The 15,669-nt window shown below is 39.9% G+C and overlaps 1 protein-coding gene across 1 annotated transcript; it reads left to right on the top strand.

Annotated features, from left to right (window-relative positions):
* Positions 1-11,946: 11,946 nt before the first annotated feature.
* On the top strand, positions 11,947-13,310 carry LOC147322564 (uncharacterized). Its single transcript, XM_086305219.1, has one exon. The coding sequence runs from the start codon at positions 12,079-12,081 to the stop codon at positions 13,144-13,146; it is 1,068 nt and encodes a 355-aa protein (XP_086161345.1). The 5' UTR covers positions 11,947-12,078; the 3' UTR covers positions 13,147-13,310.
* Positions 13,311-15,669: the final 2,359 nt, after the last annotated feature.

A 15,669-nucleotide genomic window follows, 5' to 3' on the forward strand; every position in this document is an offset into this window, starting at 1 on the left:
AGCTTCATCTGCCCATCACTAGATTTCAGCCCTGCGTGATCGCGCTGATGTTTGCACAGAGCAGATAATGAAGTGAATGTTTTGGCACAGTGGTAACAGTGAAAAAGTTTATTAGTAACGTGGGATCATTTGTGTGCAGAGTATGAACTGAGATTACTGAAGCTCTTGTCACACTGCTCACAGCTGTAGTTTCCTTCCATGTGTGTACGTTCATGCTCGTTACGATGACCTGAACGTGAGAAGCTTTTGTCACAGTGTCTGCACTTGTATGGTTTCTCTCCTGTGTGGACTCGTTTGTGTGTTTTAAGGTCACCTGCAGATGACCCACACTGATCACAGAGGTGCTTTTTGACCCCACTGTGAAAGAGTTCATGTCATTTTAAGTCACCTGATGTGGGGAAGCTTCTCCCACATTCTTTGCAGTATTTCAGTTTGTCTCCAGTGTGTTTACGTTGATGTATTTTTAGGCCGGCTTGCTAACTGAAAGTTTTTCCACAGATGTCACAACGAAAGTCTTTCCCACCACCACAGCGATGACAGGGTTGAGAAGTGGATCCATCTGTGTCGCTCTGCTTCTAAACAAAGACACAAAGACAGTGTAAGTCAGTCCTTCAACACTTTTATCCTGGAAGTCGCCTGAAATAATTGAAATCCATTTCGTAACCATTTCTCTTAACAGGTGCCATTTATGGTCCTTATACACACACAATACGGTAATATTACGTTGAAGCACAGTACGTATTACTACGCGAGGCTCCTCGGTAGCCGTAATGCTCCGACAATGCATCAAGCGGTGCAGCTCCGTAGCTCACCAAAGTCGTACTAAAACATTTTTTGACAGATTGCTGAGCGCTGTGTACCACATAAAATCGGTTCGCGGTGATCAAGCACAACCAGAATTCATACAAAAGGCGCGCTGTCAAGTTTTGAGAGAATGAAAGGATTTTAGGCAGCCTAAAATCCGTTAGCATGGTTAGCTCGTTAACACGTTGACGCTGTCCAGCCCCACGCACAGGGCGATGCGCAGTAACTCGTTAACGGAGATTTGCTGTGTTCATCTTGTCGTTGCCTGCAGGTGAAGCGATGGGGGAGGAGGGGGAGTTGTGTTCAGTGAAGGAGAGAGGCGAGGTCGAGTAAAGTTGCATAAAGACAAAAGTGGACGAAAGAGCGACAAACTTATGGCTCCACAACTATATTGATATAAAGGATATTGTCACATATTACATCTCGTATAAAAATATATCGATATTTTTTAAAAACTCGATATATCGCCCAACCCTATCTATCTCAGCCCCGCCTGTCGGGTTATCATATAGCCCGACGGGCGAGGCTGAGATAGATTTTTGTCGCCCGACCGCAGATATTGCAAACTCCGGGACGTCGGGCTAGCGATTTTGCGAGCCCTGAATAGTAATAAATGTTTACCAGGTCTGCACTTTTTTATATTTCCTGTTGCTGTTTCCTATTATATATTTCTATAATTGTCTAATATATTCAATAATAATAAATCAAATCTAACAGTTACAGGGTTCATACGCCTTTTTCAGGGTCAAATTCAAGCACTTTTTAAGCACTTTCAAGGTCCCTTTTCAAGCTTTTCCAGCCCCCGTGCCAAAAAAAAGAAAAGAATGCATGTTTCAATTAGCATCACCTCAGTAAGACCATGTGAAAAGACACCTTAGCTCCCCTTTTGTTAGGACATAGAAAAACACACCTTATACACATAGTAGGGGTGGGCGATATAAACGATATACGATGATATAAATTTGGCCAACGATAGAGATTTTGACTATACCGCTCTATCGCGACAGCGCAAGTTGATGATGTCATCAAGCTGCGGCTGTTTTGGTCGAAAGCATCGCAGCGGCTACAACCATTATCATCTGCAAATTATGGCAGGCGGCAGTCATAGCAAAGAGATGAAGCACTTTTTAAATATGGGGAAAGCCAAAAACTGCGCTTCCTCCACTTCCTAACATTGAATCATTAATGTTGAATTCTCTCACATCTGTTCTATTCCCATATTGTTGCAGTATATTAATGACTAACCTCGTATTGTGGATGAATAATCTCAGTTGTTCTCCTGACTGAAGTTTGCCCCATGTATAGCATCCTGCTATGCGATTGCATTTGTCCCTGACCACCAGAATCCCTCACGTTAACTTTTATCGAGTGGAAAAAAAGTTGGCGTTCATCCTCCAGCTTCACTGTGCTAATGTTATGCTAACATAGCTGTGTTGCTAGCAATCACGTAGCACAACATTAAACACCAGGTAGTCCAACTTCAGTAACCCTGCAAACGCCACTGCTGTTTAGTTTTCTGTCTTCATTTATGTTGGTAGTGGTAGCAGAGCTGTACGTTTTAATTAGTTTCATTAATCTCTCAGTCAGAACATGGTATGAAATGTTTAGGTGGAAACTAGCGAGCTAACTTCCTGCTAACTTGTAACTCCGTTAAATTCAATAACTTCTGTTTTCATGGATGCATGGATGTTAAACTTAATTGTTACACCTGGTAAAGCAGCAACGCTGATGATTTTATTAAAGATGAAAGAATTTAGACCGTTTTTAACTCTCAGTGTTCGTTTGACTTTGGGACTTGAAGGGGATGGAGTTTTGGACCCAGATTGCTCCGCGAAGCTCCTCACCACGGCAGCCGTAATGCTCTGACGATCCATCAAAACATTTTCTAACAGATTTCTGCACACCAAAATTGGTTCGAGGTCAGTAAGCACAACCAGAATTCATACATAAGGCACACTCTTGATTTTTGAGAAAATTAAAGGATTTTAAGTGTGCCTTATAGTGTAGAAAATACGTTATACAGAAGAAAAGAATATATCGCGATATATATCGTTACGCACGTGCTTCAAATTATACCGCGATATGGATTTTAGGCCATATCGCCCAGCCCTAATACATAGTGTATAAACTCAAAATACACATTTCACTTAAAAATTAAGATGTGAAAATGTGAACAAATTAACTTGTTAGAGATATTCTTCTCCTCTTGAAAAAAAAATGAAAAATGAAAAATAAAGAAATAAGTCTTCTCATCAGATATTGATGCTTCTTTCCTGTGTGACAACAAATAGGAGACAGATGTTTGTTTGTTTGTTTGTTTTTTAAGTTAATTCCCAATAAAACTGTTTCATTGCTAACTACATTGCTGTCTGTATTATTGCTGAAGTCCTAAATGATCATCTTTAAAGTGTTTGTGCTAATAACATCAAGTCAGACAGGCATGGAGAACAGCACTGACTGTTTAAGTAGTTTAATGTGTAGGTGCTGGTGATAAACACATTTTGAATGAAAGCCGGGGAACTTTGGTAGCACAGAAACAAGTGGCTATTCTTTGTGACCATATAGATCAGTCCCTCATATTACCATTATTTCACCCAAAGGCACAAATTAATACTCAAAAGAGCTGCAGCAATACACACAAATATAAACAGTACTTGGTGACAACTTTGCTTTTCACAGCATATTCCATAATAGCGCTGCCATACTGCATCACACTCAGTGCATTTCAATCATTTCTCCAGCGAGTTTGATAGCAAAATAATAATCATAATTTTTTTTAAAAAAATAGCGTGTGTAACGTACACATACTGGAAAATTATTTACTAGGACTCACCTATCATGTGACCGGACAGAGCAAACTCCGCCATTGTTGTTTTCCATCAAACACTCATTAAAACAGCAACCTGCAGGTATGTTAGCGCACTCATCCCCGTTTCACACTTTGAAACAGATGCAAGGCAGCCCAGGCGGGGAAATTTTGCTTTTGAAATACAGTTACATTTTCAAGAACTTTCAAGCACCACATCTGAAATTCAAACACTTTTCAAACCTCGAAAAGACGACATTAGAATTCAAGCATTTCCCAGGATTTCTGATTTTTATACTCAAAAATCCATCCACAAGCTTCAACGCGTCCAGAACTCTGCTGCCCGTATCATCACCAGGACCCCTTCTATCCACCACATTACTCCTGTTCTGCAGCAGCTTCATTGGCTCCCAGTCAAATATCGTATCAATTTCAAAATACTCTTGTACACATTTAAGGCCATTCATCATCTCTCCCCTCAAAACAGGACTACAACAGTTCAAAATCAGGACTTCTTAGGACTTAACCAAAACAGAACCAGAAACAGCTGGGGGAGCAGCACAGCAAAGGACTCATCCAGGCTGGAAAAACGAATCAGGAAGGCTAGCTCTGTGGTCGGCATGAAGCTGGACACTTTGGTGATAGTGGGAGAGAAAAGGACATTAAAGAAACTGCTGGACATTATGGAAAATGCTGGGCATCCTCTGCACATGCTCGTAAATAATCAGAGGAGCCTATTCAGCGACAGGTTGCTTCTCTCAAAGTCAAGAACCAACAGGCTTAAAAACTCCTTTGTCCCACACGCCATCAAACTGTTTAACTCTTCGTTGGAGGGGAGAGGGAGGGGAAACAGGAGGACAAAGGCGAGTGGGAACAACTGAGCTGTAGTGCCTTTTCACTGTGCAATATTTGCAATATTTTTTTATATTTGACCTTTTTTGTGGGGCAAATAATATTGACACCAGTCATTTTGAGTTTTTCTGAAATGATTCTGTTGTTGTCTACAAAATATTAAAAAAATTAAGCTTTAGGGAAATCCTCTGGTTTAAAATCCTGTTTTAAAAAAAGCACTTGGGACAATTGTGGTGGAGACAGCTTTTGTTATAATATCAATAATATTTATATGAATATGGGATACTGTTACATGTTTGCATAGACGTTTGTGGAATATGGAGACACTCCTGGCATTATATGAGCAAAGTGAAACTCAATTTTTAGGGTTCATGGAGATGAGTGTGAAGATCCAAACAATCGCTGTCAGTGATGGAGAAGCTTTGATGAAAATATTTGGTAAAAAGTTCACCAGCATGAAGGAAATGAAGTTCTCAAACTTTCCTTAGGAGGACCCCAGCACGCCTGCTTAAAGAAAAGTAAGTGTGCTGATGTGGATGCTTGCAGTGACTGCTGTATAGAGGCCATCACATGAAACATATCAGTGTCATAATTGTTAGTTTAGTCACGTGTTTGTTTATTGTCCTTATTGTTTTATCTGGGACTGTTTGCAGACATCTCAGAGAGAGGAGACACCAGCATCTAAACAGAGACTCAAACCAGCAACCTGCAGCTCCCTGCTTGGCTGCTCCAGTTTTCTCCTCTCTCATGTTGCCCACCAGTGATTTCTAGCTGCCCACCCACACAGCAGGCTAGAATATGCACTGAGCCTCAGCACCATGGTTGCAATACTTGGACATGTTTTCTTTATTAAATAATGAACCAGACCCCAAAAAGTAAACAGCTGTTATTGCTAGGCAACGGGAGCAGCATTTGGTGATGCAGCACCTGACATTCCTGACCATGTGGGCGGAGCATGCATGGAATGGAATGTTTCGTAGAACTGTGCAACACAAGCACTTAGTTACAGCATTTTTCATTTTATCCAGACACAGCTAGAGACACATCTACAGCAGCATCTCTGTGCAGGACAGACGACGGTTGAAGAAAAAAACACATCGAAAACTTCACTTCTCTACAAAACTTTGGTTCCTTTGTTTAAAAGGCCAAAATGAATCAAGGGAGATCGAGAAGAGGATTGGTGAGTGCGTCACCATACAGTACAGAACAGTCTGAGCTGATTAAACTACGAGAAGAATTTCAAATAATACAGGCTGAAAATGTCAAATTAAAAGAAGTGGCAGAAGAATCAAGAGAAGAAGCTAAAAATTCAAAGTTTGAAACCGAAGTAGTATTGAAGGAATTACTGCATGTGGGTCTAAAGCTTAAAGGAGAGAAGATGGGAAAACAACAAGCAGAAAATGAGAATGAAAACATCAAGAAAGAACTGTTGGAAGCTCAAAAAGCATTGCAGGAAGAGAAAAGCACAGCACAAGAAGCTAAAAATAAATATCAAACTGCAAAGAAGGAGGCAGGAAATGTGATGCAGGAATTACAGGAGGTGCAGGAAGCTTTTGAAGGGGAGAAAAGGAAAATGCAGTTGGCAACACAAGAAGCTGAAAATGTAATGGCTGAAGCTGAAATACTCAGGAAGGAATTACTGCATGTAAAGCAACAACTTCAAGAGGAGAAAAAACGTAAACATGAGGCAGAAAATGAGATTGAAAATATGAAGAAAGAATTGTTGGAAGCTCAAAAAGTGTTGGAGGAAGAGAAATTTAAAATACAGGAAGCAAAGAAAGAAATGGAAAATACAAAGAGTTTCACTCAAAACATGAGGAAGAAGTTGCTGGAAACAGAGGAAGAAATAGAAAAAGAGACACATGGAAAATGGGAGGCAAAACAGGAAAGTGAAACTCTGAAGAAGAAACTGATGAAAGTGCAAGAAGAACTTGCAGAAGAGAAAATTGAGTTGAAGGTATTCAAGAAAGAAACGACAGCCTCTGAGGTGACCAAGAAAGGCTGCAAAGATGCACTTAAAGAAATGCAAAAGCACAAAAAGGAAGCTAAAGAGCTCCTGAAACAGAAAGTCAAACTGGCCAAACAGCAGCTGAAAGAAGCATTTAAAGACGCCGAGGAGCAGCTAAACAAAACCTTAAAAGAGCTGAAGGCAAAAGAAAAAGAAAAGAAAGCCGAGGACAGGAGTGGATTCTGGAGCAGACTGCTGAGAAAAAACTGACCCAGCAGCATCAAGTTTAAGGAGAGCAATAGTTTCTTCCTCCTTCCCCCTCTCTCAACCTTTCTTTCACAAAAATCCCCCCAAACTTGACTTGGGACGTTTGTTTGTTTTTAAAAACTCTATTCTGAATACATGTACTGAAATACACAAATAAAATTGCCATAACTTGACCTCACGTTGCCGGCTTCTTTTCTTGTGTGTCTGTGGATGTAAAACAGTAACACACTTTCTGCTCTGTGTGTTTTTAATTGTAAATAAATGCAATATATCTTCATTTTAAAAACTTCTGCTCTAAATCTTTTTTTAGCAAAATGCTTTTTTTGCCCCTTCCTGATTTCTTATGTTTTAACATGTTTGTTACATTTACATGTTTCCGATTTCAAGTGTTAACACAGATGGTCAGAGACAGAGGTCTGGACAGCTCTTTCCCTTTATTTGTATTTATTCAGGTTATTTTTATACTCAAAAATCCATCCACAAGCTTCAACGCGTCCAGAACTCTGCTGCCCGTATCATCACCAGGACCCCTTCTATCCACCACATTACTCCTGTTCTGCAGCAGCTTCATTGGCTCCCGGTCAAATATCGTATCAATTTCAAAATACTCTTGTACACATTTAAGGCCATTCATCATCTCTCCCCTCAAAACAGGACTACAACAGTTCAAAATCAGGACTTCTTAGGACTTAACCAAAACAGAACCAGAAACAGCTGGGGGAGCAGCACAGCAAAGGACTCATCCAGGCTGGAAAAACGAATCAGGAAGGCTAGCTCTGTGGTCGGCATGAAGCTGGACACTTTGGTGATAGTGGGAGAGAAAAGGACATTAAAGAAACTGCTGGACATTATGGAAAATGCTGGGCATCCTCTGCACATGCTCGTAAATAATCAGAGGAGCCTATTCAGCGACAGGTTGCTTCTCTCAAAGTCAAGAACCAACAGGCTTAAAAACTCCTTTGTCCCACACGCCATCAAACTGTTTAACTCTTCGTTGGAGGGGAGAGGGAGGGGAAACAGGAGGACAAAGGCGAGTGGGAACAACTGAGCTGTAGTGCCTTTTCACTGTGCAATATTTGCAATATTTTTTTATATTTGACCTTTTTTGTGGGGCAAATAATATTGACACCAGTCATTTTGAGTTTTTCTGAAATGATTCTGTTGTTGTCTACAAAATATTAAAAAAATTAAGCTTTAGGGAAATCCTCTGGTTTAAAATCCTGTTTTAAAAAAGCACTTGGGACAATTGTGGTGGAGACAGCTTTTGTTATAATATCAATAATATTTATATGAATATGGGATACTGTTACATGTTTGCATAGACGTTTGTGGAATATGGAGACACTCCTGGCATTATATGAGCAAAGTGAAACTCAATTTTTAGGGTTCATGGAGATGAGTGTGAAGATCCAAACAATCGCTGTCAGTGATGGAGAAGCTTTGATGAAAATATTTGGTAAAAAGTTCACCAGCATGAAGGAAATGAAGTTCTCAAACTTTCCTTAGGAGGACCCCAGCACGCCTGCTTAAAGAAAAGTAAGTGTGCTGATGTGGATGCTTGCAGTGACTGCTGTATAGAGGCCATCACATGAAACATATCAGTGTCATAATTGTTAGTTTAGTCACGTGTTTGTTTATTATCCTTATTGTTTTATCTGGGACTGTTTGCAAACATCTCAGAGAGAGGAGACACCAGCATCTGAACAGAGACTCAAACCAGCAACCTGCAGCTCCCTGCTTGGCTGCTCCAGTTTTCTCCTCTCTCATGTTGCCCACCAGTGATTTCTAGCTGCCCACCCACACAGCAGGCTAGAATATGCACTGAGCCTCAGCACCATGGTTGCAATACTTGGACATGTTTTCTTTGTTAAATAATGAACCAGACCCCAAAAAGTAAACAGCTGTTATTGCTAGGCAACGGGAGCAGCATTTGGTGATGCAGCACCTGACATTCCTGACCATGTGGGCGGAGCATGCATGGAATGGAATGTTTTGTAGAACTGTGCAACACAAGCACTTAGTTACAGCATTGTTCATTGTATCCAGACACAGCTAGAGACACATCTACAGCAGCATCTCTGTGCAGGACAGACGACGGTTGAAGAAAAAAACACATCGAAAACTTCACTTCTCTACAAAACTTTGGTTCCTTTGTTTAAAAGGCCAAAATGAATCAAGGGAGATCGAGAAGAGGATTGGTGAGTGCGTCACCATACAGTACAGAACAGTCTGAGCTGATTAAACTACGAGAAGAATTTCAAATAATACAGGCTGAAAATGTCAAATTAAAAGAAGTGGCAGAAGAATCAAGAGGAGAAGCTAAAAATTCAAAGTTTGAAACCGAAGTAGTATTGAAGGAATTACTGCATGTGGGTCTAAAGCTTAAAGGAGAGAAGATGGGAAAACAACAAGCAGAAAATGAGAATGAAAACATCAAGAAAGAACTGTTGGAAGCTCAAAAAGCATTGCAGGAAGAGAAAAGCACAGCACAAGAAGCTAAAAATAAATATCAAACTGCAAAGAAGGAGGCAGAAAATGTGATGCAGGAATTACAGGAGGTGCAGGAAGCTTTTGAAGGGGAGAAAAGGAAAATGCAGTTGGCAACACAAGAAGCTGAAAATGTAATGGCTGAAGCTGAAATACTCAGGAAGGAATTACTGCATGTAAAGCAACAACTTCAAGAGGAGAAAAAACGTAAACATGAGGCAGAAAATGAGATTGAAAATATGAAGAAAGAATTGTTGGAAGCTCAAAAAGTGTTGGAGGAAGAGAAATTTAAAATACAGGAAGCAAAGAAAGAAATGGAAAATACAAAGAGTTTCACTCAAAACATGAGGAAGAAGTTGCTGGAAACAGAGGAAGAAATAGAAAAAGAGACACATGGAAAATGGGAGGCAAAACAGGAAAGTGAAACTCTGAAGAAGAAACTGATGAAAGTGCAAGAAGAACTTGCAGAAGAGAAAATTGAGTTGAAGGTATTCAAGAAAGAAACGACAGCCTCTGAGGTGACCAAGAAAGGCTGCAAAGATGCACTTAAAGAAATGCAAAAGCACAAAAAGGAAGCTAAAGAGCTCCTGAAACAGAAAGTCAAACTGGCCAAACAGCAGCTGAAAGAAGCATTTAAAGACGCCGAGGAGCAGCTAAACAAAACCTTAAAAGAGCTGAAGGCAAAAGAAAAAGAAAAGAAAGCCGAGGACAGGAGTGGATTCTGGAGCAGACTGCTGAGAAAAAACTGACCCAGCAGCATCAAGTTTAAGGAGAGCAATAGTTTCTTCCTCCTTCCCCCTCTCTCAACCTTTCTTTCACAAAAATCCCCCCAAACTTGACTTGGGACGTTTGTTTGTTTTTAAAAACTCTATTCTGAATACATGTACTGAAATACACAAATAAAATTGCCATAACTTGACCTCATGTTGCCGGCTTCTTTTCTTGTGTGTCTGTGGATGTAAAACAGTAACACACTTTCTGCTCTGTGTGTTTTTAATTGTAAATAAATGCAATATATCTTCATTTTAAAAACTTCTGCTCTAAATCTTTTTTTAGCAAAATGCTTTTTTTGCCCCTTCCTGATTTCTTATGTTTTAACATGTTTGTTACATTTACATGTTTCCGATTTCAAGTGTTAACACAGATGGTCAGAGACAGAGGTCTGGACAGCTCTTTCCCTTTATTTGTATTTATTCAGGTTATTTTTATACTCAAAAATCCATCCACAAGCTTCAACGCGTCCAGAACTCTGCTGCCCGTATCATCACCAGGACCCCTTCTATCCACCACATTACTCCTGTTCTGCAGTAGCTTCATTGGCTCCCGGTCAAATATCGTATCAATTTCAAAATACTCTTGTACACATTTAAGGCCATTCATCATCTCTCCCCTCAAAACAGGACTACAACAGTTCAAAATCAGGACTTCTTAGGACTTAACCAAAACAGAACCAGAAACAGCTGGGGGAGCAGCACAGCAAAGGACTCATCCAGGCTGGAAAAACGAATCAGGAAGGCTAGCTCTGTGGTCGGCATGAAGCTGGACACTTTGGTGATAGTGGGAGAGAAAAGGACATTAAAGAAACTGCTGGACATTATGGAAAATGCTGGGCATCCTCTGCACATGCTCGTAAATAATCAGAGGAGCCTATTCAGCGACAGGTTGCTTCTCTCAAAGTCAAGAACCAACAGGCTTAAAAACTCCTTTGTCCCACACGCCATCAAACTGTTTAACTCTTCGTTGGAGGGGAGAGGGAGGGGAAACAGGAGGACAAAGGCGAGTGGGAACAACTGAGCTGTAGTGCCTTTTCACTGTGCAATATTTGCAATATTTTTTTATATTTGACCTTTTTTGTGGGGCAAATAATATTGACACCAGTCATTTTGAGTTTTTCTGAAATGATTCTGTTGTTGTCTACAAAATATTAAAAAAATTAAGCTTTAGGGAAATCCTCTGGTTTAAAATCCTGTTTTAAAAAAGCACTTGGGACAATTGTGGTGGAGACAGCTTTTGTTATAATATCAATAATATTTATATGAATATGGGATACTGTTACATGTTTGCATAGACGTTTGTGGAATATGGAGACACTCCTGGCATTATATGAGCAAAGTGAAACTCAATTTTTAGGGTTCATGGAGATGAGTGTGAAGATCCAAACAATCGCTGTCAGTGATGGAGAAGCTTTGATGAAAATATTTGGTAAAAAGTTCACCAGCATGAAGGAAATGAAGTTCTCAAACTTTCCTTAGGAGGACCCCAGCACGCCTGCTTAAAGAAAAGTAAGTGTGCTGATGTGGATGCTTGCAGTGACTGCTGTATAGAGGCCATCACATGAAACATATCAGTGTCATAATTGTTAGTTTAGTCACGTGTTTGTTTATTGTCCTTATTGTTTTATCTGGGACTGTTTGCAAACATCTCAGAGAGAGGAGACACCAGCATTTGAACAGAGACTCAAACCAGCAACCTGCAGCTCCCTGCTTGGCTGCTCCAGTTTTCTCCTCTCTCATGTTGCCCACCAGTGATTTCTAGCTGCCCACCCACACAGCAGGCTAGAATATGCACTGAGCCTCAGCACCATGGTTGCAATACTTGGACATGTTTTCTTTATTAAATAATGAACCAGACCCCAAAAAGTAAACAGCTGTTATTGCTAGGCAACGGGAGCAGCATTTGGTGATGCAGCACCTGACATTCCTGACCATGTGGGCGGAGCATGCATGGAATGGAATGTTTTGTAGAACTGTGCAACACAAGCACTTAGTTACAGCATTTTTCATTTTATCCAGACACAGCTAGAGACACATCTACAGCAGCATCTCTGTGCAGGACAGACGACGGTTGAAGAAAAAAACACATCGAAAACTTCACTTCTCTACAAAACTTTGGTTCCTTTGTTTAAAAGGCCAAAATGAATCAAGGGAGATCGAGAAGAGGATTGGTGAGTGCGTCACCATACAGTACAGAACAGTCTGAGCTGATTAAACTACGAGAAGAATTTCAAATAATACAGGCTGAAAATGTCAAATTAAAAGAAGTGGCAGAAGAATCAAGAGAAGAAGCTAAAAATTCAAAGTTTGAAACCGAAGTAGTATTGAAGGAATTACTGCATGTGGGTCTAAAGCTTAAAGGAGAGAAGATGGGAAAACAACAAGCAGAAAATGAGAATGAAAACATCAAGAAAGAACTGTTGGAAGCTCAAAAAGCATTGCAGGAAGAGAAAAGCACAGCACAAGAAGCTAAAAATAAATATCAAACTGCAAAGAAGGAGGCAGAAAATGTGATGCAGGAATTACAGGAGGTGCAGGAAGCTTTTGAAGGGGAGAAAAGGAAAATGCAGTTGGCAACACAAGAAGCTGAAAATGTAATGGCTGAAGCTGAAATACTCAGGAAGGAATTACTGCATGTAAAGCAACAACTTCAAGAGGAGAAAAAACGTAAACATGAGGCAGAAAATGAGATTGAAAATATGAAGAAAGAATTGTTGGAAGCTCAAAAAGTGTTGGAGGAAGAGAAATTTAAAATACAGGAAGCAAAGAAAGAAATGGAAAATACAAAGAGTTTCACTCAAAACATGAGGAAGAAGTTGCTGGAAACAGAGGAAGAAATAGAAAAAGAGACACATGGAAAATGGGAGGCAAAACAGGAAAGTGAAACTCTGAAGAAGAAACTGATGAAAGTGCAAGAAGAACTTGCAGAAGAGAAAATTGAGGTGAAGGTATTCAAGAAAGAAACGACAGCCTCTGAGGTGACCAAGAAAGGCTGCAAAGATGCACTTAAAGAAATGCAAAAGCACAAAAAGGAAGCTAAAGAGCTCCTGAAACAGAAAGTCAAACTGGCCAAACAGCAGCTGAAAGAAGCATTTAAAGACGCCGAGGAGCAGCTAAACAAAACCTTAAAAGAGCTGAAGGCAAAAGAAAAAGAAAAGAAAGCCGAGGACAGGAGTGGATTCTGGAGCAGACTGCTGAGAAAAAACTGACCCAGCAGCATCAAGTTTAAGGAGAGCAATAGTTTCTTCCTCCTTCCCCCTCTCTCAACCTTTCTTTCACAAAAATCCCCCCAAACTTGACTTGGGACGTTTGTTTGTTTTTAAAAACTCTATTCTGAATACATGTACTGAAATACACAAATAAAATTGCCATAACTTGACCTCATGTTGCCGGCTTCTTTTCTTGTGTGTCTGTGGATGTAAAACAGTAACACACTTTCTGCTCTGTGTGTTTTTAATTGTAAATAAATGCAATATATCTTCATTTTAAAAACTTCTGCTCTAAATCTTTTTTTAGCAAAATGCTTTTTTTGCCCCTTCCTGATTTCTTATGTTTTAACATGTTTGTTACATTTACATGTTTCCGATTTCAAGTGTTAACACAGATGGTCAGAGACAGAGGTCTGGACAGCTCTTTCCCTTTATTTGTATTTATTCAGGTTATTTTTATACTCAAAAATCCATCCACAAGCTTCAACGCGTCCAGAACTCTGCTGCCCGTATCATCACCAGGACCCCTTCTATCCACCACATTACTCCTGTTCTGCAGTAGCTTCATTGGCTCCCGGTCAAATATCGTATCAATTTCAAAATACTCTTGTACACATTTAAGGCTATTCATCATCTCTGCCCTCCATATCTTTCTGATCTGGTTAAGATCGCCGCCCCATCTCGTTGTACTACTACTACTACGTCGATCTACTTCTTCCCTTTCACTCTCCGTCCCCTCCCCCCGTCTTGCCACCATGGGGAGCAGGGCTTTCAGCTGCTCTGCTCCACGACTCTGGAATCCCCTACCTCCTGATTTAAGAAATATCTCTTCCTTCTCTCTCTTTAAGTCCCAACTCAAAACTCACTTGTTCAAAATAGCTTATCCCACATAACCTCTCCACTCTGCTCTTTTAAATTAGTTTATGTCTTATGCTTTTACGATTGTGTAAACTGCTTGTTTTTATGTTGCTTTTTATTCTAATGTGTACAGTGACCTTGAGTGTTTTGAAAGGCGCTTTCAAATAAAATGTATTATTATTATCTTTGAAATATCTCAGTGTGACACTGATACTGTACATGAGTGTGGTAGGTTTTGAAAACAGCATCAGCAGAGTACACAGCAAAGGGGAAAGGAACAATTGTTCCTTTCAAATTTTTTACAAAACATCCAATCCTGGATCATATCCATATCCACTTAGGATCGAGTGATCCAAATACACCACATTGTGACAATAACCACGGCATAGCAGCTGATGAGCAGCAGATAGATACTGCTCATGGCACCACTGGTGCAACTAGACTTGCAGTCAAGACCGCCTAAACCAAGACCAAGACCAGAGGGTATCGAGACCAAGACAAGACTAAGAACAAGTCGAGACCAAGTCGAGACGAGACAGAGACAGACAAAAAAGTCTTTAAACTGCAGCCAGATGCTGCTTCGTTTACGGGTGTCAGGCATATTTATGTGTTTTTGCTTTAGCACGTCTCTCACCCTCTCTGTTTTTCACACAATGATATTATCCTATATCCTCGCATGTGATTGGCCACAATATGGAGGGATTGGAGCACAGCTGAGGCACTGTGTGAGAGCTGAGCAGCGAAAGAAAATAAAGCGAGGGTAGAAATGACTGATAGATTAATAGGCTCTGTTTTGAGTTTTGTTCAAAAAAGAATGACTTCATATAGGAAAAAATAAATATCACATATGCAGGACACCTTAAACTGTATCAAGACACGAGGACTAAACCCCAATTCAAACAGACCCAGAACTGATCGGGAATCAAAACAGGACTACAAGAGTTCAAAATCAGGACTACTGAGGACTTAACCAAAACAGAACCAGAATCAAAACTAGATGATAGTAGCACTAAAAATCATCATAGACCTGCACTACACTTATTTTTTAATTCTACCAAAGTCCACTATTTAGATTCAGAGCAGCTTATATAATTATTTAGCCTTATTGTGCAAACAAGCCTGCATAACTTAATAAATATAGAATTTGAAAAGTAACAAATGGTATCTCAGAAGTCACACAAGGTACTAGATACATGTTCTGATGAGTTTTGGCAAACAACCATTTGACTAACATGTGTGTCACCTGCTCTTGTTCCATCTCTGTTCTGTCCTCTCTCTCCCTCTCTGCTCCTCTCTCTCCCTCTCTGCTCCTCTCTCTCCCTCTTTGTGCTGACAATCAAGCCAAACACCAACATCATCAAATATACAGTTGAAACCAGACATTTACACACTCTTCAGATAAAAACACAAAAACGTTTTTAATTGTAACATCGAATCAGACTAAATGTTTATTTTTTAGATTAATAAATATAAAAACATATTTGTTAAATTTAAGAGTAAATTGTCTGTATTTCTTAATTGTAAATGGCACCAAATTGTATTCAAAATTGAGCCACACTCATGGAGCTCCACAATTCTTTTCCTGGTGTTTTGGTTGACATCTCTTGATTTTCCCATGTCAAAGAAACAGGCTCTGTGTTTTGCCTTATATGCATCCACAGCTGT

The sequence above is a fragment of the Aulonocara sp. 'chitande type north' Nkhata Bay genome, linkage group LG9, assembly GCF_057382095.1.
Source record: "Aulonocara sp. 'chitande type north' Nkhata Bay isolate Kocher_YH1m ecotype deep benthic linkage group LG9, A_spYH_male_GT1.1, whole genome shotgun sequence".
In the NCBI taxonomy this organism is placed as follows: Eukaryota; Metazoa; Chordata; class Actinopteri; order Cichliformes; family Cichlidae; genus Aulonocara; species Aulonocara sp. 'chitande type north' Nkhata Bay.

Excerpts from the sequence above, each read along its gene's own strand:
- LOC147322564 (XM_086305219.1), top strand. The coding sequence starts at position 12,079 with ATGAATCAAGGGAGATCGAGAAGAGGATTGGTGAGTGCGTCACCATAC.